Source organism: Protopterus annectens, chromosome 2.part0 (genome assembly GCF_019279795.1).
Source record: "Protopterus annectens isolate FY-2018-M chromosome 2.part0, PAN1.0, whole genome shotgun sequence".
Lineage (NCBI taxonomy): Eukaryota > Metazoa > Chordata > Ceratodontiformes > Protopteridae > Protopterus > Protopterus annectens.
This window is the reverse complement of record NC_056728.1, coordinates 707,034,537-707,061,629: the sequence shown is the minus strand read 5'-3', so window position 1 is coordinate 707,061,629 and position 27,093 is coordinate 707,034,537. Positions and strand designations below refer to the sequence as shown.

Sequence of the window (27,093 nt, the reverse complement as noted above, 5' to 3'; positions counted from 1 at the left end):
CTTCCCCTACATATTAAGTGGTGCTACTCTATTTTCCTATGATGGGGATCCCAATGCTTTGATCTCCCCAGCCCTAACCCTTACAGGTCTGTGGGTAAGTCTGAGGGAGGCTGGGAGAGGTAGGTGGACCCAACAGCCGAAAAGAGGCAACAGGGTTTCCTGATGGTGAGCTGCAGGAGTCAAAACAAGCAGAAAAGGAAAAATATACCAATCATCAATCTGGCAAGGATGATGCAAAAGCAAACATTTCAACAAGCATATTTGAATGCCACAACACTAGACTGTATATGTAGTTACAGCATTAAGATACACTGCCCAGTTGTGCAAGGCTTGTACAAGTTTGTACATGTCTATAAAATCAGTTACAGTCAGTGTTCTTGTATTCAAATAGGTGCATCCTTGGGCATATCACTTATGTCACTGCACACTAATAAACAATACTGTGTGACTTTTAATGTAATGCATGGGAAATAGTTGCATAAATGAAATACATTGTATCCTGTTTGGACATTAGTTAAAAATTAAATTTTACATTTGTAGTGCATAATCTGTTGCATAAAATAAGTCACTTGACTGTGTAATGGCCTCAGAATGTAACAGTGCTTTAAAAAAGAACGAAAGAAAGAAAAAAGAGAGAACCTGGAGCTTGCAAACTACATGCAGAAAAAGTTTGTAAAGGCCTTATTTATGCAGGTCTGTTACAAAGATTGGTGCTGCAGGCAAAAAAGACAGGTTGCATACGTCTCAATTTCTCTTCCTTACTAATTTCACTTCACTTGGGTAGACTAAGCCTTGTGCTGAGCTGCTCTATTGGAAACTCTTGTCAAGAAAAGAAGCATTTCCCAGCATGGAATCAAGTCGGTTTCTTATGTACTGCTAATTATTCTGCAGTAGTACTCAGAAATTAATGAGTTACCATACTTCATTAATTATGTCTTAGAAGCAGCCCAAACATGTATAAAATTGTTTGTCAGGTTGGAATTGTTTTTTCTTACCTGTAACTTCATTCTTTTTAACCCTTTTCAATAATTTTGTGGTAGGTTTTACCTCATCTAGGAGGACAAACACACACATTGATGCATATTTGATTGTTACTTTTTAAAGTTCCTGTTACTGTACTTTCTGAATTCCATCTAGGATGGAAGCTCAGAATTTTCTCAGATGAGTATTTCATTTTAGACTTGCAGTAAGGAGCACAGTTTACCTTCCCGAAATTTGATTTTTAATTAACTTGTGGTGTAAAATGTTTATACTGGAAACCCCTTTTCTCAATGGCTGTTGCTTTGATTAATAAATACAATCCTGAGTATTGACTAGAGTGTCTATGGTATTACATTGGGATGAAACAGCTAGGCTTGAAATGACCTACAGGTTGAAAGCCTAGTAACCTCCTATGATCCTACACATATTTTATTGTCTTTCATAAGGACAAAGGTCCTTTGAGAAATAGTCCAAGCTCTATCCTTACAGTAGTTTCAGTCTATAACATAAGCAAGATTTGCTGGTGTTACATCACACACTGGAAACTCATGGCAGTAAACTGCTTCTTGTCTTTTGGCAACTGTATTATTATTTGTAAAAAAACACTTAACACGTTCTTATTTGTTCTTATCTTTTGCAGAGGACAGACATCTTAAAATGCCTAAACTGTGACTCATGAATTGTCTTCACAAAGTGTAATTTGTTTATTTGAAGTATGATCCTTTAACAAAAGGTGGCAACACTTCAAGGACTACAGATTTTCTTTGAAATTCATCATTTGAAGATGTCTGTGCTCCTGTAACTTCAGTTTCTGTCCACAGTTTTATAAAATTCTCCAGTGTGTTGGACCCATGGCATAGAGGGGATAAAGTAGCTATCAGGTGGGCAGCTAGGGTGGGGTGAAGGGGTCAGCCACCTTGGGAACAAAGTGTTGGGGGCATGATGGCACTTGACGATCGGTCTTAACTGCTTTACTGACTTTTAGAAATGAAAGCTGGTATTGCATTTGTGGTCTAAACTGAAACGCAATAGTTAGCACTCCTTTTGCTCCTTGGGTACATAAACTGTGCCAGCTTCTTGTTACAAATGTAGTGGTATCTGTAGTTTAAAAGACCATATACACTCACACTCACACTCACACACACACACAGACATATATACACACACATATGTATATTTTTTTGCTAGTTAGAGTTGAGGATCATAAATGTAGAATTGACTTACTCCTTGCCATTAAGGAGGAGTGCCAGATTGTAATTGTGAATGGACTTTTCTTTGTATATCTTCATCTCTGAGATCAGGCGACAGCAGAGGGCACCATAATGGTTAACTACACCTCTATGGCTGACACTGGTTCATCCATCCTGGGAAAGAAAGACAGTCTGTCCTACTGTGGTAACAGCATCTACCGGACAAAGAGGTGTGCATCATAAAGCAGATGGGCCTCAGATGTGTGCCTGGCTGTGCCAGTCCACATCCTTGTGGCAGCCATCATGAAGTATGGCACACAATCACAGGAGAAGGCAGAGCAGGCCTCCCTCTGAGAGAGCACAGGTTGTGCGCAAGAGGTGGATAGGGTCACAAAAGAAAATCCCTCATGGCTACTTGGATGATGGCTATGGCATGACCAGCTCTTACCCTATTGATAGAGAAGTAGTGGGCGCTATCTTGGTAGAGACTTGAGGCTCATGAAACACAGAGCAAGAAAAAGAATTTGAAAAACACTCCCGTGTTGGGTTATCATTTCTAGAGTAAAATCATCCTTTGGGAGGGTGATACTACAGGGAATCTTCACATGAGAGGGGGCCTTTTTTCATCCCTTGTGTTTCTGCTCATTTTGACAGTTTTTGTTTTAGCTAACTGTTTTGGGCTTTTGTCCTTTAATAATGAATTTTGTATATGCAATCCACTGAGTTAAAATAGAAAAGTTATATGAAATATTTAAGATTGGATTTATAAGGTTGTTTTCTATCCTGCTGCCTTTGATTGTTTCTTATTTATTTATTTTTTTACTGGATAGTGTATTTATCATTTTCACAGGATCAGTGTCACTATTGTTGGCCGAATGAGGAGAAGAGGTGGAAGGCATGGCTGAAGGCAGGAAGAGAAGAGAAAGGCTAGGACTGTGGTAGTGAGGGTCGGAACTTTGAATGTTGGCAGTATGACTGGTATAGGGAGAGAGCTAGCCGATATGATAGACAGAAGGAAGGTTGGTATATTGTGTGTGCAAGAGACCAGATGGAAGGGGAGTAAGGCTAGGTGTATTGGAGGTGGGTACAAATTGTTTTATCATGGTGTGGATGGGAGGAGAAATGGCGTAGGAGTTATCCTGAAGGAACAGTATGCTAAGAGTGTTTTGGAGGTGAAAAGAGTGTCAGATAGAGTGATGTTTATGAAGCTGGAAATTGATGGTGTAATGATGAATGTTGTTAGTGCATATGCTCCACAAGTTTGGTGTGCAATGGACGAGAAAGAAAAATTTTGGAGTGAGTTGGATGAAGTGGTGATGACTATACCCAAGGGTGAGAGAGTGGTGATTGGAGCAGATTTCAATGGGCATGTTGGTGAAGGGAACAGAGGGGATGAGGAAGTGATGGGGTAGGTATGGTGTTAAACAAAGGAATGCAGAAGGTCAGATGGTAGTGGATTTTGCAAAAAGGATGGACATGGCTGTGGTGAATACGTATTTTAACGAGGGAGGAGCATAGGGTGACATACAAGAGTGGAGGAAGATGCACACAGGTGGATTATATATTATGTAGGAGGGCCAGTTTGAAGGAGATTGGAGATTGTAAAGTGGTGACCGGGGAAGTTGTAGTTAGGCAGCATAGGATGGTGGTTTGTAGGATGACTTTGGTGATCAAGAAGAGGAGGAGGAGTGTGAGGGCAGCACCAAGGATCAAATGGTGGAAATTGAAAAAAGGGTAATTTGGAGGCGGAGTTCAGGGATGAGTTAAGACAGGCACTGGGTGGCAGTAAAGAGTTACCAAATAGCTGGGTAACTACAGCAGAACTAGTAAGGGAGATGGCTAGAAAGGTGCTTGGTATGACATCTGGACAGAGGAAGGATGACAAGGAGACATGGTGGTGGAATGAGGAAGTACAGGAGAGTATACAGAGAAAGAGGTTGGCAAAGAAGAAGTGGGATTGTCAGAGAGATGAAGAAAGTAGATAGGATTATAAGGAGATGAGGTGCATGGCAAAGAGACAGGTGGCAAAGGCTAAGGATAAGGCATATGAAGAGTTGTATGAAAGGTTGGACACTAAGGAGGGAGAAAAGGACCTGTACCGATTGGCTAGACAGAGGGACTGAGCAAGGAAAGATGTGCAGCAGGTAAAGGTGATAAAGGATAATGAGGGAAACATACTCACAAGCGAGGAGAGTGTGTTGAGGAGATGGAGAGAGTACTTTGAGGGGTTGAATGAAGAGAATGAGAGGGAGAGAAGGCTGGATGATGTGGGGATAGTGAATCATGAAGTACAATGGATTAGCAAGGAGGAAGTAAGGATAGCTATGAAGAGGATGAAGAATGGAAAGGCTGTTGGTCCAGATGACATACCTGTGGAAGCATGGAGGTGTTTAGGTGAAATGGCAGTGGTGTTTTTAACCAGATTGTTTAATGGAATCTTGGAAAGTGAGGGGATGCCTGAGGAATGAGAGAAGAGGAATGAAGGTCAGCAGGACTAAGACAGAATATATGTGTGTGAATGAAAGGGAGGATAAAGGAATGGTGAAGGATGCAAGGAGTAGAGGTGGCGAAGGTGGATGAAGGATCAATAATTCAGAGTAATGGTGAGTGTGGAAAAGAGGTGAAGAAGAGAGTACAGGCAGGATGGAGTGGGTGGAGAAGAGTGTCAGGAGTGATTTGTGACAGACGAGTACCAGTAAGAGTGAAAGGGAAGGTCTACAAGAGGGTAGTCAGACCAGCTATGTTATATGGGTTGGAGACAGTGGCACTGACAAAAAGGCAGGAGTTTGAGCTGGATGTGGCAGAGTTAAAGATGTTAAGATTTGCACTGGGTGTGACGAGGGTGGACAGGATTAGGATTAAGTATATTAGAGGGTGAGCCCAGGTTGGAAGGATTGAAGACAAAGCCAGAGAGGCAAGATTACATTGGTTTGGACATGTGCTGAGGAGGGATGCTGAGTATATTGGGAAAAAGATGCTAAGGATGAAGCTACCAGGTAACAGGAAAAGAGGAAGGCCTAAGATAAGGTTTATGGATGTGGTGAGAGAGAACATGCAGGTGGTTGGTGTGAGAGAGCAAGATGCAGAGGACAGGAAGAAATGGAAACAGATGATCCGCTGTGGCAACCCCAAATGGGAACACTGAAAGAAGATGATGAGTGTCACATCTTTGATTTTATGGAATAAATGTCCTTCCTGGCAGATAAGGAATTAGATGGCTAGTTTGCCCAGATCTGGTAAAACATCCAGTCACCACCTTGTTATACGCAGATGTGAGTATCATGGTGATATTGGCAGGGATGCACCAGATTAGATCTATTGGAACTGACCTGCAGAGTTAAGAGTTCTATAATACAGATCTGCTGCATTAGAATCCCTTGAAGGTCTAACATGCTGGTTAAGTACCTCAAGTAATGATTCTTCAGCATTCATTTGCAGGTGTTCATTTCTGTTTTAGAATGTTTCTGCATTGCTACCCCTAATGTCATTGTGCTTTAAATGTTAAAATAATAATAATGTTTTAGGTTTAGTTTGTAAGAAAAAAAAGTGTTTTCAATTTGAGAATGCACAAGAAGTTTAAAATGATCGCATTAAATATGTGCAGACTACTGGTATTTGCTTCAACTTGCAGAATGGCAGCTGCAATGCAAATGATCACTTTTGTTTATTCAGCATGCAAGCTGATGTGATATATTGCTTGTCAGTTATTTTTCTTCTGCATTTACACCAACAGGTAATTTTGGAGGTATTCGACTGTACATGGAAGAGTTGATAGCCATTACCCAGAAGGCACTTCAGTCCCAGTCTTGGAAAATGAAAGCTCAGGGGGCAGCAGCCATGTCTTCTATTGCTAAGCAACAAACAGGCTCCCTTGTACCACCACACTTAGGAATGGTGTTGAATGCATTATTGCAGGGATTACCTGGAAGAACATGGGCAGGAAAGGTAAGAAATATGTTTCAAGAAACTTTCATATGACACCCACAAAGAAAATGCTTATCTCTTATCACAGATTGTTTCTCAGCTTTACTTCTTTAGTGTAGATGTATTTTAATGGAGCTAGGGCATTTGGTTGAAGATGTTCTTCGTGTTTCACTGTTGCAGTCATCACATTTGGGTTATCTGTTTGCAGGTAGCCCTCAGTCGACCTTATTATCAAAGTCTTGGGTCCTGCGTTGGTTGCTGTCTCATCTTCCATGCCGTCAGGTAGTCATGGGTATAAAGCATGCAGCCGACACCATTACATCAGTCTTTCTTGCCGTGTGGTGCCCAAAGCAGAAGCAAATGGAGCTAGGGCATTTGGTTGAAGTTCTCTTTAATTGAAAGTGCATTTATTAAGATCTGTCAGAATTGTGCATAGCTGTGCAACAGAGAAATTGAAACATTTGAAGAAATGTACCTGGTAATCACTGTTATAAATGTAATCACTTCTAGTTTGGTTTCTGTTTGTGTGATGGCACAGAATTGCCCATGTATCATCTTTGCTCATTTTTTTCATAGTTGGTAACCAAGAATTTAGTGTATGTGGTGGTGGTGGGGGACGACTTTATGAGAGGCAAAGTCCTTTGTATGGAGGGTGTAGGGAGGCTTGCCACACCTGAAAGTACACACACACACACACACACACACACACATATATATATATATAAATATATACATATATATACATATATATATAAACACTGGGTGGGGTACATGGACTTGGCATTCCAATTTTGTGATATTAGCCCCCACATTTGCCAGGAAGCACACTTAAATGCCTCAGTGGTGATCTATCCAGGTGTTTAGGTTAGCAACTTGAGGGTAGGGATTAGCGCCTTAACCACAGTCTGATGACTGCCTGTATTACACTCCAGGAGAAAGGAAGCTTGTTAGTTAATAGGCAAGGGGGGAGAAATTATATAAAAATAGTAGCAGAAGAAACACTCAGCTGAAGTATCTTTGTATCCTTCCCTGATGAGGTCTTTTAATAAAATACTACAGACAGTGTCAGTAGCTCAACAGTTAGTATAGTGGCCTTTGGTCCTGGAAGTTCTGAAGATTGCATACTCTATTCCCAGCCCAGGTAATTGCATTCATTTACATGGGTTTATTGTGTGGTTAGTGTACTGGCTTGCAGCTAACGAGGTGTTTGGTTCATGTATATTTACAGCTGCTTGAACTTCCTCAGTTTAGCACCCATGTCCCGCTTGGATCAGGTCAACAAGTAAATGTCCCAACATATCTTTGTTCTGCCTCTGGGTTATTTATATGCAAAAAAGGAAAAAGCAATGTAAAAAATGTAAAAATGAACTTGATGATAGATATGTAAGCTTTGCTGCTCATCATGAAACTTATTCTGTATACCAACAGTGCAAGATATTTTCAATATAATACCAGCCTTCCTTCCTCACATTTTATATATATGCATCTGTTAGTGTCCTCATAATCTATTTGGACATAATTAGCCAGGCAATATTCTACAGAAAATTTTTTGAAATGTTAGTTCCATATCAGTGCTGAGCACACACTAGATGCATTTATTCCCTTCTGTGCATTTCTTATACATTGCAAGTACAGTTCACTAGATACAGTTGCAAAAAGGCAGGAGCAGAAGTTGCACTGCAGTAAGTCTAAAGATAAGCAGATGGCTGTCACATCTTCTAGACCATACTTGGTAATATTTTGTGTGCCACTTTCAGACCAACCTCCTCTGCTTGGTTTTCCCAGTTCTCAGTTTAGCAGCTGAGTTTTACTTTTTATTTATTGTTTTATTTATTATTTATGTATCTTTTCTCAGCTAAAAAAAGTTTTACATTGTTTTTATGCCTATGTTGAAATGAGTGCCTGACTGCCAAGCATTCTAAATCACATGCTAGTATTTAGCATGCTCTCCCCATGATACAGTTCATTTATCAAACTGGTTGCTAAACATACATGCCACAGTCACAGTTTGATGGATTTAAATTCTCACGGATCTGTATCTTGCCATCCATACAATTTCATTTTTCTGGTGCATTGCCACTGTCCCACTCGTATAGATTACGATTAGTCTACCATGTATTACATACCCATACACATATATGCGTACATACATGCATGTGTGTTTGTGTGAGGTATTGGTGTGTGTATTTCTCTCACATATATACACATACATACATACATACACATGGATTCATTTCTTTTGTTAATCAGTTAAACATATACCTAGATACATTCACACACACACACACACACACACACACCTTTGTTATACACAGACAAATATACATTCATGTACACATCATGAAGAAAAGAAGTATGTTAAGACTTTATTTAAAAATAATGTTTAAGAACAAAGGGCATAATTTGAGGTTAAATGGGTATAGTTCCGGGGAAACGACACAAAACATTTTTTCAAAGGATTTATTTGGGTTAGAACGGTCATTCTAGATAAATAGTATTGCTTGAAAAAGAGGATGTCAGGAATGCATGGACTTTGCAAAAGGTAATTTTCAGTGTGGTTGAGAAAACTAAGCTGTTAGGTCTTAAAACGGGTAGAGAATTGGGGATTCTTCAAGAACCAGATGATCCTTATTTGACAGTGTAGTGTATGTTTCTACATTTGTGGTTCATTCATAGTGCCTCTATCACTGTTGTCTCTATTGTAAGTGTTTGGGGCACATTTGAGGGTTGAGACCTGGTGTCTGATTTGTTTATGTCTGAAGTTATGTTGATTTGCTTAGTTTTGTACTGCATATACACATATATACCTATGGAAAGCATTGTTAGCCAAAATGGACAAGCAGATTTCTGAACAATGTTCTATTAAATGTTTTTTTTTTTTTTTTATTCCTATAGGAAGAACTTCTGAAAGCTATAGCAAGTGTGGTCACAGCTTGCAGGCAAGTGTTGCTCAGCACCTGTATTATTTAATAGTTGGATTAAAACACAAAGTAAAGTCTTTTGTTAGTCACACCGTGAATACATTAAGCAACTATTGCCAGGCTTTTTTGTGTATATATATATATATATATATATATATATATATATATGCACAGGCCTTAATCCTTTTGCCAAGGAAAACAAGTATTGTATAACTGTAGCTAATAGAAAAAATGATTTAACTATCTTCCTCATTAAGTTAGGGATCTAGCAGACCTCCCATATATATAATTTTATTTCCCAAATAGGGAAAATAATCTTTCTTGCATGTAATCAGTCCTTATATTTTTTATCTGATTTTACTTTGTGTATATTTTTGCAAGTTTGGTTCCTTTTTTTTACTTTATGAAGAAGTGGCAGTAAGCCATACCAAATTTAATATTTAATCTAGGTAAAACTATAATTTAGGTAAATTGTATTGCTTTTCGCCTTGATCACGACTAATTGAAAACAGTTCAATGGCCTGTTCATTCACCTGGTAAACAAACAAACAAATAAATACATAAATGAATGCAGAACTGTATTGAGCAAACAACTGATGAAGCATAGAGGAGGTTTAATTTTACCTACAGATCATGAATGGGACTTTTCGTAGTCTACAACACACACAGTTTTGCTACCCCCACAGGTCATATTGGTACAGAAAATTAAATTAAATATGAATGTAAATCTTTTTTCAGGGGTTGGTATACTGTTTCCATTAGCACCCCTACTGTGAGGGTTGCACTTCCACATTCCTAGTCTCCAAGTATGCATTTTTTAGGAAAGTGAGTAGATGCATATTCCTTTCCTCTGAATTGCTGCAATATTTGAGGTGTGCAATCCACCTGAAGAAAGCTTTAAAAATACACTTTTAATGAATACATAATGTTGGCCAGGCTGGGCAACAGGAGTTAAGTCAGTAGGTCAGACATCAGCATATTTGGTACTGATAACATCTAGTGGACTTGCAGTATTATAGAAACAATACTAGACATAAGATGCCCAGCTATGTACACCTTTAATGCGACACACTTAAAATCTTGCCACCCTTTTCAAGCTCTTAATTATGCTCACATCCCAAGCTGAGCAAGGCTTTACCTGCCAACTCTGGTGCAGATTTGTCTCCACCCACCTGATCATCATGATGACCCTTAATGGTAGCCAAAGTAGTAATTTGCTTGACCTGTACATCATGTTGATTTATTATTGGTAGTAGTAGAGAGATTGTGTGCGCACGTGTCACTTTCAGTCTTTGTAGATTACAGTAATATACCTGTGTAATAGCCTTTTAGGCTCTTTAGAAGTAAATGTTTTAAGGACTGACTGGTTGAGTTTGCAGCAGCACAGATGCCTCTGCACACAGAAGCAGAATTCACTGAAGTACTTTCTCATTTTGCTTCTGTACTTGTATGACTCATAACAATGGCTTCCCTTTGAAATCTGAGTGAAAACATCAGTGTTAGGTTCATAGGTAGGTATTAGGCTATCTGCCCGAAGGCATTTATAAGCCTATCCAGAATGTGTTGGCTTTCGCCGCCCCCTTAGATTAGTTCCCTGTGCCTCTGTCCAGCAGAGCCACTGAAGTGATCCCCGAGGTAAACTTTCTGTTTCCCATCCACTCATCAAGATTTCTTTTGAAGAGTGTTAGCGAGGAGCTCTGCCTGATGTAGACTGGGATCTTGTTCCAAAGCATGGGAAGTCTCTGGGACAGGAATCTATCCCTCCAGCACATCCTATTTATTGTTGTGGTGAGGTTTAGATCCCTAGAGCGTGTGACTCGTGGGGATAAGGCTTTCTTTAGGTGGAGCATGTCTGTCATTTCTGGGTACGACATGGCCTTGTATGTCAGGCAGAGATCACCTCTGAGTAGGCAGTATGCAACTGAGTACAGCTGTAATTTCTTCAGTCGATCTGCATAGGGCATCTGTTTGAGGCCAGTGATCCTCTTGTTGTGAGGTACTTCTTTGTATGATGACAGCCCTTGGGTTTTTTGTTTTAGTTTTGACTAATTAGGATGCATAATGTGTATGGGTTATTTAGCAGACTTAAAGACACATAGATCTTCATTAATTTATTTTCTCTATTTATTCCTTTATTGAGTTCAAGACCTAGTATTTCATGGGAGAAAGCACTTTAAAATGCTGACACTTTGGCAGAATTGTGCAGTAACTGTGTGATCATGTAGTACCAGTATGCACTGTTAGCAGTTAACTTCATTTTTTTTAATCCCTCAATTATATCTCATTCCATTGACAGACTTATACTAAAAAACTACATTTTTGCTGTGACTTATGTAACTGAAGTCCAATTAGTTGCCCATTTTCCAGAGATCTAAGACTTCAGCAGGTATGCAGCCATCATTATGATGTACTTGAAAGACCTCTACAGGGAGAAAGTGCATGTAAGCATACTGGTGTTATTTACATTGACAATAAGCACATTATGGTTTGGGGTGAAAGAATTGTCTGGTAGGATGAGAGAGTGAAGTGTGATGGCTCTGGAACGGTAGTACTTGACTCTTGGCAGAGAAATGAATGGTCATATGAACAATCATTGAGTTTACCTAATAGCTTTCTCTTAACAGTTTGTTAAAACTCTGTAGATTCTATGCTTGAGAGAGATGTCCTTCCCCAGCCATTCTTTGCTGTGTTGCATCAGCAGCATGCAGCTAACTATATGCTTTCCAAGTCTTTCTTACCTCTCATGCATTTTGTATCTTGATCTTAACATGTTTCACAAGAGTTAGTGTAAAATCCTAAGCTTTCTAAGTGTGCTTTAGTCCCCATGTTAGAAACAAAGTCCTACATAGACTCTATACTGCCTTGGAAAGGAGTATATTGTCTACCTTATAACAAGTACTTCCATTTCAGTCTAGCTGCTTGCTGCATTTAAGAGAAGCTACAAGCCTGCCTTGACACCATCAAGGTGGCAGAGATGAAGGGTAACCAGCATAAAGACCGATAGGGGAGTGTGTTGTGCAATCTTAGTTTTGAGTCAAAGAAGGCTGAGAAGATAAGGGATCAGGCGAGTCAAAAACAGCCAAAGTCCCAGTCAGTTTTTAAAGTTCATCTTTGCTGTGGTCTGTGTATCAGTGTAGGATGAAAGCTTTCTCTTGACTTGTGAGAGATTCAGCTGTCATCCTGTGTCATCTGACTTTGAGTGTCTAGATAGACATTCCTCCTGCGGCCACTTTGAGGTCAGTGCTAGGTGCCAGTTATTCTGTACTCAAGCACAAAGCTCTTCTGTTTGCATGGCCACAGCCTTTAGTTTTTTTTTTTTTTTTTGGGGGGGGGTTCTCTGAAGTTTAGCTTGCACCTGGGCCTGAGATGCCTGCTTTATTTTGCCTCTTGGCCCTTCAGTTCCCATTGGGTCCTCTGTTGAGTCTATTGATTTGAGTATACATTTGCAGATTATTATGTCATGTGACATGACTGAGAAAGTGAGGGAGCATGCAATCATGGAATATTATTTGATGCCTATACAGACCTGTTGCTCATGAGTCTACCTGCATTTGGTACTTTCCATTTCACTAGACCAACTCTGAGTGTATACTTACTGCTCAGTCTACAGGATCTAGGATCCACATCAGCTGATAAGGAGTCTTGCACTATGAAAGCTTCCCCCCACCCTTTGGGTTCTCTCTGAGTAAGAGAGTCGCAGGGAACTGAGGTCCCTGTGTCTGAGACGAGAAGGGATAATTATTAATTTTATACTTGCCTCTGCCATCAACAGATTACATTTGTTTTAGGAAGAGCCTCTGACTGAAGCAGTTTTCTTTGGACTAGTTGACTGTCTGTCTTCCTTCTTATTAGCCAAAGCTTATGCAGTATTTAAGGAATTAAGGAAATTGAGCTATCCTTTTTAAACCTATACTGAAAGTTGCCATTTTCATGGCTTAGAAGTGTCCATTTGACACTGAAGCACCATTTTTAATGGATAATTACTTTCATATTCTGCTATAAAGTCCTCAACCCAATTCTGAAAATATTCCAACTGCCTTACTTGCGACAGGGGTGCATGTCATGACATCAGATATTGGGATAGGAGAACACAGTCAACCCCTGAACTGCCCTTTCCTTTCTGATGCTTGAAAGTTTCAGATCTCTACCTTAAAATTTGTCATTGGAAAGTTGCTAATTTTGATGTCCGCTTTACTAAAACCTTCACAGTGCTCATGTAATCATGAGATCACACATTAGGACTTGTACTGGCACTGTTTTTGTCCCATAAGAGAGTGACTTGATGTGTAGAATTATGTAGAATTACCATATTTGCAAGCTTACATCTAACCAGCCATAGGAGTAAGTGGAGGGAAACTAGAGGCCTGTGTAAGCTCATGTAGGCAGTCGTGGCTTGATTCTTGCACAGGCCTCTTGTGACTAGACACCAGCTGGGTTGTTCCATACAGTGGATGCTGAGGCTGCATCTTACAACACACACTGACAGCTTATTATGTGCTCGTTATCTTCTGTGGTGGGCGAGACTGCATGCTTCACATACTTAGATGTAGGGTTAGTGGAGTCCCTTCTTTAGTCTTCCCTGGGGAGAGGATTCTCTGTATACTGAGGCCATTATTTTATAGACTGATAAGTGTAATGAGACCTTCGCTTACTTTATCACTCTTTGAGATGAGCCTTCCTTTAGAATGGCACTCAGACTGATGAGCTGCTGTGTGGATTGGCCTGTTGATATGCTGGGTTCTCTCAGCGAAAGTGAAACCAATGTTTGTGATAAATGAAGGAACTTTGAGTCATCTACTCTAGTGAGGCTCTCCAGAAGATTGTCATGCATATAGCCTGGAAGTAGCCGAATTTCCTCTTTCTGATTCTCAAAATGCAGATGTCCTTTATAGGATCATAGGAGATTACTTTGGTTCTCAACCTGGAGGTCATTTCAAGCCTAGCCAATTCATCCCAATGTAATATCATAGAAATGATAGTCAGTACCCAAGATTGCATTTAGTAATGACTGCCCATGTCCAGGAAGGGTTGTGAGCACTATCCTCAGTAAGAATTTACGATGCCCCATCCATTCGTCCAGGTTCCACTTAAACAGTGTCATAGAGGTTCTCTGTTTTACATGAATTGATAGCCTATTCCAAAGTATCCCCTATTTAAGTTGCAGGTCATCTTTAGGTTCGTAGAAAAGGTAGCCCTAGTCCCCTTTGATTTATAGATATGCAGCAAGTTTATTAGGTTTGGGTCTGAGATTGCTCTGTATGCCAGGCATAAGTCTCAACAATACAGAGTACAGTGACATGGAATTTAGTCAGTCTGTGTAAGACATGCTGGAGTCCCTTGATGATCTTTGTTAGAAACCTCTGAGGTCTCTCCAATTGCTGCAGGTGCTGTGTATGGTATATGCCGAATGGGGCATTACACTCAATTATGGGACAGATTAGTGCTGAGTATAGAGAGGTTATAACCTCTTTTGCTCTCGAGGTGATGCCTTTGCTAATCAAGTGTGCTACTTAGAAAGCCTTTCTTACTACAGTAGACACATGGTGGTTGAAGTTAAGGTCACAGTCAACTTGTGATCACAGGTCCTTTACCATTTCATTGGTACTTAGGGTATTGTTGTTGATTTGATAGTGTGAAGGGACACCGTTTGTGCCGAAGGGAATGGTGATGCATTTTTTTGCACTCAGTTTGAGGCCGTGACTAAGACAACAGTTATTGGTCTGCGTAAAACCCTCTTGGAGTATATTGACATAATTTGAGGATTCAATAATTGCACCCAGTTTGCAGTTGTCTACAGACTTGATCAGCCACAACCCCTTAGTTTTGACCTGAACTTCCAAGAAGTATATAACAAACAGTAGGGGGTCCTGCACTGACCCCTGTGGCACCCTGCTGGTAACAGGTCTACTGGTTGATGTGGAGTCACCCACTTTGGTAGTGTGTGTCCAGTTTGTGAGCCAGTTGGCAACCCATCTTACAACAAAGGGGTTTACATTCAGTTTGCTAAGTTTATCAGTAATGCCTGAGTGTGGGATAGTGTAGAAAGTCTTTGCCAAGTCGAAGTATGCTGTGTGAACAGATTTGCCCTCAACAGTGGACCTGGTCACATTTTGGAAGAAATCCACCAGATTTAACAGGCAGCATCTGCTCCTGAATCCAAATTGGGTAGGATCCAGGGTTTGGAGGTCACCTGTGTTTTTATTTATGAAGTCCATAATGGTACATTCCATGACCTGAGACAGATGAGGCTGGTCAGACTTATGGGTCTGTAATTCCCTGGGTCTGTTGCTAGGCCACCTTTGTGGAGGGAAATAATTGTTGCTGTTCTCCATTCCACAGGAACAAAGCCTGTGGTTAGGCTATGATTGAATAGGGTACTTAATGGTGATGCTAGTTCATGTTTTAGCCTGTTTAGAAGACTGCATGGGATGCCACCTGGTACCGCAGAGGCTGTGTTTTTTTGCCTTGGACAAGGCTACGATCACCTGCTCTTCAGATGTTTAAGGTGGGGGTTGGTTGGGGAAAGGTTTGTGATCGGTTTGGAGGGGATAATGGAGTGAAAGCTTTGCCACACCTAACTGCTAGCAGATTTGTCATCTCTGTGGGGTCAGTCTGTGCAATATCATTTGTCACTAGTTCTGCACATGTTTGGGTCCTACCTTTTAGGCCATGTATGTTGCTGTAAAAGGCCTTATGCTTATTCTTGGCTGTGCTCGCCAAGTTTTTTTTCAAAGAAGCCCTTAGAGAATTTGTCAAGTTGTCTTATTTGCCTGTTGAGGCTGAGGAGGGTTGTTCTCCATTGTTGGGGCCTCGCTTTTGTTTTCTTGGGCAGCAACTTTTTGCGTTTATTGTAAAGTTTTTTGATGCTGGATGTTCACCATGGCCGCTTGTTTTTACTTGGGGCTCAGGCTTTGATTTTTTCTGCTGTAGCCAAGTCTTTAAACTTATGCAAGTGATTGGGCTTTAGTGTAAGCTTCAGTGTAGTTACCACTTCCAGCTGGAGGTAGAGCTTGGAATGCATTTATACCTTCACCTAGGAGAGAATAGTTTGCCTTGGCTAAGTTTTTTAGTCTGATTTCTCCTTTTGTGAGTTCTGGTGTTAGTGCCAGCTCGAAGGTGGCTGATTTTTGGTCAGATTTAACTAATGAGGATCTGACAGTTGCGACAGTGCATCTGTTTGATATGTTAGTGAGGACCAGATCTAGTTTGTTTGCTCTTCTTGTTGGGTGTGGGTATGAACAATTTGTTGCAGGACATTTGAGTTAACAAAGTCAAGGAACGTTTGTGCTAGCAAGTTAGGGCTAGTGTAGGCTTCCCAGTTGATGGTGGGATAATTGAACTGAATGTGGTGAAGTGACTACCTGAAAGAGCATTGCAGCCAGATGCTTATGTAGTCTCATTGGTCTTGCATAAATCCGAAAAGCCATAATCTTTCCATCTTGCCAAAAGATAGAGTCCAAAACTTTGGGCAGAGTAGGCAAGGGAATTTTTCTTCTTTGCCACTTAGGGCCTTAGGTATTTTGCTATCTGTGCTACACCAGATCCTTCTTTCTGTACCATGCAGTAGTTTTGATATTCATTTAATGAATTGTATGCTCATAGATCATTTGAGTTATGGTAAGTATCTCTGTCATTGTAGAATTACTGGAAAAGTAGAGATTATACTGATTCATCCTTGATTGCATTTTTGGATCATTAATGTACCAGCAGTTTTGGTCACTTTTTCACAATCTACCATTGTATCCCCAAGTTACAGCTTTTCCACTGAAAAGCATTACTCTGGTTGTTTCAAGTCCTAGGTGTCTCTTGCATGAAATGACTCTCATTATTGCTGTATGCCTTTTGCTTAGCCCCACAGAAGCTCACGAATACATCCCTAGATTGTTTTCAGCCTGTGTGCCGATTCTAGTGTGTCTGCCAGCTGAACTGACGTAACAAAAGGAGGAGAATGCTGTTTATTGAAATGCTGTGTAATGAATTGGTGTTTTACATGTGGTGTCTTTGTCTTCAGTTGCTTACATTTTTTTGCAGTAGTAGCTGTGGTAACTGGTGACCACTGCCATCCTGGTGTGCAGTCTTTATGTTGATTGTTCCATATTCTATCTCAACTACCTAACCCCACAGGACTTTCAGACATGGTAGAGGCACTGGACAATCACAAAGTCTTTGGAAAAGCCCCTTTCCTTAGATTCCTCAGTGAGACTCCATATGGCTGGTTGTATTTTCACTGTGGTTTTTTTTTTTTTTTTTTTTTTTTTTTTATGTTTTTGTCTGGTGCAGCAGCTGGATGAATGTGTCTGCACCCTAATGGATTATGTCAAGCTCCTCTTTGTTTAGCGATGAGGCAGTATGATAAAGATGCTAGGTGAGATGGGGAAGAAATGCCTCCTGAGGGTATTCATAGCAGTGTGGAGAGAAAGGCATATCCCAGATGACTATAGAATAAGCATACTCATACCCATGTACAAGATCAAAGGGGACATCCAAAACTGTGGGCAGTACAGAAATATCAAACTCTTGTCACATTGCATGAGAGTTCTGGAGAGGGTGATTAATAATTGGGTATGCAGAGCAATAGAAAGTAAGATGGGAGACGAGCAGTTCAGATTCACATCAGGATGCAGCACAGTTGACCCTATGTTTGCAGTGAGACAGATAGCTCAGAAGACACTAGAGGTGAGAGTCCAACTGGGCATTCCTAGACTTGGAGAAAGCATATGACATGCTAAGAAAGCTAATTTGGGCAGTACTGTGGTAGTTCGAAGTCCCAGAAACATTGCAGAATTAATGCAGGCTATATACAAGGGCCCAGTGACTCAAGAACAATGCTCAGTCTCAGAGAGGGGTTCTCCGTGAGAGTGGATGTGCACCAGGGTTCAGCTCTGAGCCCACTGTTGTTCATACTGGTGATGGACTACATTAGCAAACAGGTCAGAGGGGACAGATCAACAAAGTTGCTGTATGCAGATAATGTGGCATTACAGGTAAACTCTGAGCAAGAACTTCAGCAAAGGATAGGGTATTGGAATGCAAAACTAAAGGCCCATGGGATGAAACTAAGTACAGATAAGACAGTGGTAATGGCAGCAAGTTGGGGAAACCAGAAGAAGCTGAGGACTGAGATAAAATGGAGGATAATGTAACATGTTATTAGCTTAAAGCATCTGGGAAGGGTGGTTTAGGAGAAGGAAGTCTGAGTGAAGAAGTCAGAACTAGAATCAGAGGAGCTGTAGCCAGTTGGCATAGAGTGTCTGGTGTAGTGTATGACAGAAGAATGCCAAAGAAGCTGAAAAGTAAGGTGTACAAAGCAGTGGTGTGACCAGTACTACAGTAAGGTACAGAAACCTGTGCAGTAAAGGCAGAGCAGATAAGAAAGCTAGAAGTGATAGAAATGGAGTGCCTGAGAAGGGTGGTAGGATGCACACTGTGGGACAAATGAAGAATCGACGACATAATAGCAGAAGCCAAAGTAGCTTCAGTAGCAGAAAAGATCAAAGAGAACAGATTGTGGTGGTTTGGTCACATGTGCAGAAAAGCAGAAGACAATCTGGTGAAGATGATTTGGGACAGACAGGAAAGACGGTAAGGGGAAATGAGGGCATCCATCAAAGAGGTGGATGGATTATGTGAGAAATCATCTGGGACAGTGAGGCATGAGTGTCGAAGAAGGCAGGAGTGTGACATTGAATTGGGAGAGATGGTGACAGTTAACACAACACCCTGACTTCATGTAGAAAAATGGGGAAAGGGGAGTTGAGGAGGAGGCGGCAAAACCAGCTGTTTTTGTTGCCCCATTGCCAGTAGATGCAAGTCTTCAGGTAGGCTTTCCAGGCTCTAGTGTAAACCGTACAAAAAAGTAGTAGGAGCCAACCACTGTGGAAGGTCTAAATGATGCCCTCCCAGCTTCCTGTCTCTGCTTTTTCTCAGGCTAAACCAGGTGTCAGGAAACAGGACCCCCTTCATAAGATGCAGAGGGCACCCAAGTATTGGTGGTTTTACATCCTGTCCCCCTGCTCTAGCCATGAAGTCTTTTTTGGAGGTGGACTCCACAGATGCTTCCAGAGCATTTTTGTTTACTCTTCAGGAATGTGCACAGGATACTAGTTCTGTGAGCTTGCCCCAGCTTGGAAAATTGCGACCAGTGATGGATGTTTTATGTGTGTATTCTTATATAGGCAAATTGAAGTCATTTTCTTCTATCAGAAATGAGCTCTGTTGAAGTTCCAGCTCCTAGAGCAGACCCAAACGGTGCTCCTCAGAGGTCCGTTATTGCCTGTCCCTTCTTTGAATTGAGACTCACTATTCCCATTCTTCCTAGTTGTGAATAAGACAGGAGGATCAGAAACTGGAGAACTTTCATGGTGGACTTGCAATTAGGGTAACAGCGACATCATGTGCTTCTGTAGGAGACCATATGTAGGCTTTGAGCTTGTCAGTTGTTTTCTGCAAAACACCTAGTTTTGTTTTAGGTTCTAACATTCTTTGTAGAAAAGTTCTTGCATTCAGTGTTTTAGAAAGTTGTGACATTTAAGTTGTGGTCTAGCTTTGAGAAGAGTGAAATGAAGCACTGCCATTGCTGAAAGCATTTCAACCTGGTCCCACCAGTAATTATAGGGGAAGGGATATGTTTTTGGTCATATTTCCTTAGCATTGAGTGATGTTAGCTGAGCATGCCCATTACAGTGAACAACGGGATGTTCCCTTGCACATGCCCAGGCATTTACTTGCAGCAACCAGCAGAAGATAACAGAAATGATAGTAATTTCACAGGGGTACGTGTTCCGAAAATAGCCTGACAAATTTCATGTGTCTAATCCTCACCCTGTTATAGTGAGCCCTCAAGTTTACACCCTACTTTCACTCCATTACAAGATAAATATCCCTGATTGTTGCATTATCTGTAGCCACATTATGGGGATACATCCCACAACCTAAGCACTGCCCATTCCCCAAAGGGGATGGATGTGTTAAACAGTCTTGCAGTAGGCCTGCTTCCATGAGTCCGAATGGAGAGATGATAAATCAGCAAGCAAGGGAGAAGAGTAGTATTGTTGGAACTGAACTCATCCTCAAGTCTTGTTGAGTACTTTCATGATATGGACCCTGTTTTTCACAAAATCTCACCATGACAACACTGATATATAGACTGTATTTTATGTAGCATATATCATTGACAAAAGTAGGTTAACAAATAAAAAAAAAAACAGCTGGGTGCACAAGACTCAGGATGAAAAAGCGCCCAATCCTGGTAGGCGCAGTGGTGCAAGGACTGAAAAAAAATACTGTAGAATCCTCAAGACACGGAAAAATCCCTGCAGTGGGGCCAGGCCAAGCTTAGGGGGAGGATGTCCCCCTGTTGTAGAAGGAAGTAGTAGTCCACAAAAATCACAAAAACTGATCGGCCAAAAAAGAGCTATAAAAATGATACAGTGGATTGTTGAGGACAAGTGACAGATTATGTAACATTAACAGAGAAATTAAAGGAAAGAAAAACTATCAGAAGCTTCAAATACAAATTTATGTTCATTAATACAACAGGTTTGTGAAAAAACATTATATAGACCATGAAACCTTTGTTCATTTGGAAAAGGAAATGACTGAGGAAGTGCAAAAATATAAAGAACAAAATCTAGAGATTTTTGAAAGGCATAAAAAATAAATTGGACATGGGGAAGAAAGTGAGATCTGATCTGGTGCAATATTTATGCCAAGCTGAAAGCCAAATTAATCAATTAAAAAAAAAAAAGTCAGCCCAAAGATATTCGAAGAGAAATGCAGGCAAAGCCGTCCACTTATGGAAAATTATGGAAAATTTTACAATACAAACAATATGATCACAAAGAATGACTGTAGAACAGAAGATTAGTAAAGTATAAGTAAAAAAAAATTAAAAGCTGAAGTTATAGAATACCTGCAAAGTGAAGGATTTAGTGTAGAAAGTCTAACACAGGTTATATGACATCATGATGGAACAATGAGTCCCCCAAGTAAGGAGAAACAGGAGGAGCAGGAGACAACTAAAGAAGAAATATGTGCATGGGAAGGAAAAACTGATTTAATATGGTGCAAAGGAGAAAGCAAAACTAGTCAATACAAAAAGAGCAGCACCAACAATATTTGAAGAGAAATACAGGCAAAGGCATCCAGATATGGAAAATTTTACAATGCAAAAAATAAGAAAACAATGAGAAAAGAGGATTAGTAATGGAAAAGTTAAAGAAATAGAAACTGAGGTTATGGATTACCTGCGAAGTGAATGATTTAGTGTAAAAAAATCAAAGTGTGATAACATCACAGCAGGACAGAGCAATGGATCCCCATATTAAGGAGAAACCAGTGGAGAAAAAAACATCTGATCAGTTGCCATATGAAGATACCTTAGAACATTCCACAGGAAACCAGTACAGAAGTTAATTTGGAGTTGCACAGCAAGGGATGGAACAGGAAACTGTGGCAACTCTGACACAGTCAGCGTTGTGGAGTGATAGACCAGTGAGTTCCCACATAAGAGCAATGGATGGATGACACAGAATGAAACCAGAGAGAATGTGACACAGGAAGATGCTCTGGAACTTTTTGTAGAATGTTCACAAGAAATGAAGAGCAAATAATGTGCCCTCAGTTTAGAGGAAAATGCTCTAAAAGAAGAGCTGCTTGATTTAATAGAGTTGGACAGATGTATTAAGATCACTGAAAGGAATAGACTACAGAAAGTCAATAAAACCACAAAAGTTAGAAGTTTGATAAAACGAACACCGTGATTAGGACTGTTCATAGAGGTTCATGCGATATAACAGGTAAATAGGATATATTGCTGTGCAGCTAAATTAATAACAGTCTTACCACAAAAACACAGGGCAGTAAGGGAAAGGAAGGAGAGAAGTCAGATATGTTGGAAGTTTCTTCTTCTTCTTTCGACTTTTCCTGGTTAGGGGTCGCCACAGTGGATCACTTGTCCGCTCATGATTGACAATGGAGTTTTATAATGTCGAGTTGCCAGCCCGGTGCCCAACCTTCCACAGAAGGCACACACACACACATGCACTCACACCTAGGGCCAATTTAGAGTGTCCAATCCACCTACAGCATGTGTTGGAATGTGGGAGGAAGCCGGAGCACCCGGAGGAAACCCACGTGACCACAGGGAGGACATGCAGACTCCGCACATAAGGCACCCCAGCTGAGGATTGAACTGGAGAACCTCTTGCTGTGAGGCAGCAATGCTAACCGCTGCACTACCATGACTGCCGATCATGTTGGAAGTATCGAATATAGAAAACTATAACACAATTAAGACAAGAAGTGTCTATGTTAGAAGAGTATAGAAGAGGGGACAGATCAACAGAAATATTCAGATGTGATGAAAGCTGTGCACAGTATCAAAACAGATCAGGATCTGTTGTGCACTATCACAAATAAATTAAAATATCAGCACAGGCAGAAAAAGGTAGAAAATATGCAGATAAATATAAAGAAAAAGTACAAAATAAGCAATTTATTGATGACTCAAAAAAAGTTTTATAGAGAATTGGGAAACAAGGCAAAAATGAATTGAAATGCCACGAAAAAAAGAATTTAATACACTTTGGAGAAATATCTATGAATGTCCTGTGGAATATAACTAAGATGCTGAATGGATAGCTGAAGTAAAAGAAAGAATAAGAAGCTCAAAATGTATAGGATTTGAAATGGGATGAAGGAATGGCCAGATAGAAACAAAGTCAAGAAAAGCTTCTAACTGGAAACCCCCAGGCCTCGGTGCAGTGCCTAACTTCTGGTTAAAAGTATTAACATGTTTACATGAAGATTTAGCAATGAGTAAGAACTATTTATATGTGCACCCCAAACAGACACCAACCTGGTTAACAACAGGAAAACAATTCTCCTACTTAAGAGCCAACCTGCAAGCTGTCCTAAAAACTCTAGACCAAAAATTTGCCTTCCGATGACGTATGAACTACACACTGAAATTAATGCTGACAAGAGTTTATAGTCATTTAGAAGAAAACTCAATTACGACAATAGAGCAAAATGGTAATAAAAGAAAGTAAAGGATCATTTATTGTTAAGTAGTCATAATGGAGAACTGTAAAAAGGTGAAGAACCTAATTATGGCATGGATAGACTACAAAAAAATTTGGCAGTATTCCACATTTATGAGTAATAGAGTGTTTAAAAATGTACAAGATATTTCCTGCACTGATCAGTTACATTGCAGCAACCATGAAACAGTGGCAAACCACTTTGTGGTTAAGCCATGATATAGGGCAAATTATTGTTCCAGGGATAAAAATTCAAAGGGAGATATTCCAGGGTGAATCTTTGTCACTGCTGCTCTTTTGTCTTGCCTCTAAACCCATTAAGCTGGTCTACTTAACAGATTAGGTCATGACTACAGTTTGGCTCCTAGAAAACAACAAAGTGTAACAACTTCTCATCTTCGTTTTGTAGATGATTTAAAACTGTTAGATGTTAAGTTGTCCAATCTTGCCTTCGTTCTTGCTGGATGGCTTCGGAGCCGATCCTCGGCTCCGACTCAGCCACTTACTATAGCTCAAGAGCTTTTAACTGGCTCGAGGCTACCCCTTATCCCAGAATGCCCAGCGTCAGCTACCCAGATCTCATTTGTCGCTTCAGCTGCGAACTTGCGTCGATACTGGCTCAGGCTTAGTATAACCTTTTTTTCTCTTCTTAAAATTATATAATTTACTTGAAAAGTAGTACTTTTTTCACCTTTTTATAGTAGTTTGTAAGTTATTTAGTCCGAAATCCCTTATCTTGTCCTTTGCTGTGTTTTTTGTGCTGTGTTGGCCGTCGCCCCTTAGTCGCTAAGCCTTCTGTTTGTTTGCCTGAACTAGTTTAAGTTAGAGAGTCCCCCCCCCCTCTTAAGGACAGCCGTTTAAGTTTGAGACTTTCCTTTTAAAGTTTTTATCAATATAATTTTTATTATTGTAGTGTGTCTGTTTGTGTGGTACTTCCTTCCTTTTTTCTTAGTATGTCCAAGGAAGTTAAAACTTCAGGATTCAAAAAGTGTGACTCATGCTGTCAGAAGATGTGTCTGACAGATGGGCACACTAGTTTTGTTTATTGCTTGGGGACTCTGCACCTGCAGGACTGTTGTGCTATTTGTCATGCCTTTAGTCCAAGGGTCCTACAGATGCGGAAAAACAAGCTTATCCTCTGTGGATTATTAAAACAGGATTCTCCGGCTAAAGCATCTCAGCCAGTGAAACCTTTGAAACCAGTCAAATGTCGGCTCCATGTTTGGAACTGACCTGTGAACTTGACAAGCCAAGTGTGTCTGTGTCAGCTGGCACCAATGAGACTACCCCTCCATCAGCTCCAACTGTTACTTCAGAGCCGTCTTGGAGCCACAAATGAGCTAGGTCTCCATTGGAGCCGATTTGCTCGGTGCCATAATCTCCATTACTTCAGAGCAAGTCCAGTCATCACTCATCTTCCCACTCCTCTCGATCCTCGAGGTTATCGGATCAGGATGTGGAGAGAGACTGGTCAGTAGGTTGCTCAAGTCACAGGCTCTTGCTAAAATGCTTTTGAGCCCACCTCAACAGGCTTCAGCTCAATCTGCTTCAATTTCGGTTCCTCCTCTGACTATATTTAGTTCGGAGCCGAAATTCATGGATGCTCCGATAGTGGTTCCTTCGGCTCCGATGACGTCCTCATCGGCTCTTACGTCGGCTCCGATTACCTCAATTCTTCCTCCCATTGGGGTATCTGGACGCGAAAGCTCTCTCATCGGCTCCAAGGTGGGGAAGTGGCATCAGACCCTTGTCCGACCCCGCTCTCCCTCTCAGAGCTTCAGCTCCCACATCGGCCTCGGAACCTTCACCCTCAGAGCAGAGTGGTATTCCTGTCTCTTTGGAGCCGGAACCCTCCTTGTGTCGAGACTGTGATGCTTTTGAGGTCATGTGGAGAGTGCTATCCCCACAGATGGTGCCACTATTAGCTCCATCGGCTCCATCCCCCTCGGTGCCTGTGACAACCTCTGCTCCTCCTCCAACCCCAAAGCGCAGGGAACCTATGCCTCAGGACACCCCATTTGGTGAACCCTCTTCTTCCGAAGCCTCTCCAGAGCTTTCTGAGCAGGCTCACTGGAAGAAAAAGTGCAAGAGGAAGCACATAGATTCCTCTGAGGCTGTCACCTCAGATACAGACCTGGATGAATCTGAGGGGTCCCCAAGGTCCCCCTCTGAAGATGTTTCCTTTTCGGACATCCTTGAGATTTTCAGGCAGAGGCGTAGCTGGACTTCCCTAGCCCCCTCCGAGGATGAGTCTGTATACCTGGACGCATTTGGTTCCAACCTTCCACCTCCTGGGTGTCTCCTCCTTTCGATCCACTCATGTCTGTGGTGTCTCGAAAGGCTTGGTCAGCTCCAGATTCCATGGAACCTGTCCCGAGGAGACCCAACAAATTTATCACAGCTCCCCAGGACAAACAATTTTTGACTAAAGATGTCCCAGTTGATGCCATGGTGGTAGCAGCAGCCACAAAGAGAGATTAGCTGAAACCTCATCTGTCCATCCACCGAATAAAGATTCTCATACGATGGACAGATATGGGAAGCGAATGCTTTCATCAGGGACCTTCTCCCTTAGGTCTCTGAACTATCTTTCCCATTTTACTAGGCTTCAGAGGGCTCTCCTAAAAGAGCTTGGAGACACCCTACAAGATCCCACAGCTGAGGGAGCTTCAGCCAAGGTAGCTACCCAGCTGGCGACTCTTAATTCAATAGTCAACTCCTCCATGAGGCTTATTTCATATGCAGCCGATGGAGTGAGTAGAGCTGCAGGAACAGGAGTGGCTCTTAGGAGACATTCCTGGCTGCGGCTGTGTCAGTTTGCGAACCTTTCAGAGCGTCCTTCAACAATACCCCATTTCATGGCTCCTCTCTCTTTGGGCCTCAGGTGAAAGACAAGCTGACCAGGTGCCAGCAGGAAGGCAAGATGCTCGCTGATGTCGGAGTCCATTTTTCCACTCCTACCACACCATACCCAGAAGGTCATAAGGGTGGAAAGATGTGGTTTTGAAAATCCCAGGGGACCCTTGCCTGATGCACGTGGTGAATTTTCCCCCAGGGGCAGAAGGGAAAATAATAACAATAGCAGATGCCGCCCTCATGGTAGAGGGGGTCTGCAAAATCAGGGTGACAGAGATGCGTTCTCTTCCAAACCATATCAACATCCCTGAAGGGATGCCCGACTGCTCAACTCTGGAGGTAGTCGGGGAAGGCTTTCATTGTACCCAGTCGCCTGGCAAAATATTACAAAAGACAAATGGGTACTAGCCATTATATCCGGAGGTTACAAGATTCCTTTTCATCAACCCCCTTTTGTTTCAAAAAAATCTGTCCCAGATGTTCCACCCAATCGCAGAAGTTTCAAGACTGCTAGAAAAAAGAGCCATCCAAGAAGTCCCCGCAGACCAAGCAGGATCCGGAACTTACTCAAGATTCTTTTTAGTGCCCAAAAAGACGGGACTGGAAACAAATTCTGGATCTCAGCAGATTAAGCAAGTCTGTACAAAAAGAAAAGTTCCGGATCCATTCTCCCCTTTCTGGGTCAGGACAATTGGATGTGCTCCATAGATCTTCAGGACGTGTGCTATCATATAAAAATGGACAGACGGTCCAGGAGATTTCTACGCTTCTGGCTAGGGGCCAGTCATTACCAATTCAGAGCTCTGCCCTTTGGTCTCACCACAGCCCCCAGGGTGTTCACCAAATGCATGGCAGTAGTCACGACTCACCTGAGACGTCAAGGATTCCAGGTGTTTCCTTATCTGCACGACTGGCTCCTCACTGCTACCATCAGGCGACAACTTATAGAAGCAAGAGATTACAACATCACATCCTGTGCTCAACTACGCATAATGATAAACTTTGTAAAATCTGCCTTGTTGCCCTGTCAATCTATTACATACATAGGAGCAGAGGTAAACACAAGAAAAATGATTGTAAAATTGCCTCAGGAAAGAGTTTCCATTATTCGAAAACATGAGGAGCAAAACAGTTCAAGTCAAATATGTCCTTCAAGCTCTAGGGTCCATGGCGGCATGG

General features: G+C 41.4%; 1 protein-coding gene across 1 annotated transcript in view; it reads left to right on the top strand.

Moving 5' to 3' along the window:
• The window catches only part of ECPAS (Ecm29 proteasome adaptor and scaffold), a 2,158,898-nt gene that overhangs the window by 1,822,511 nt on the left and 309,294 nt on the right, over positions 1-27,093 (top strand). The window contains exons 42-43 of the mRNA XM_044061033.1: positions 5,905-6,116; positions 8,991-9,034. Of these exons, the coding sequence (XP_043916968.1) occupies positions 5,905-6,116; positions 8,991-9,034 (256 nt within the window). The remainder of the gene's footprint in view (positions 1-5,904; positions 6,117-8,990; positions 9,035-27,093) is intronic.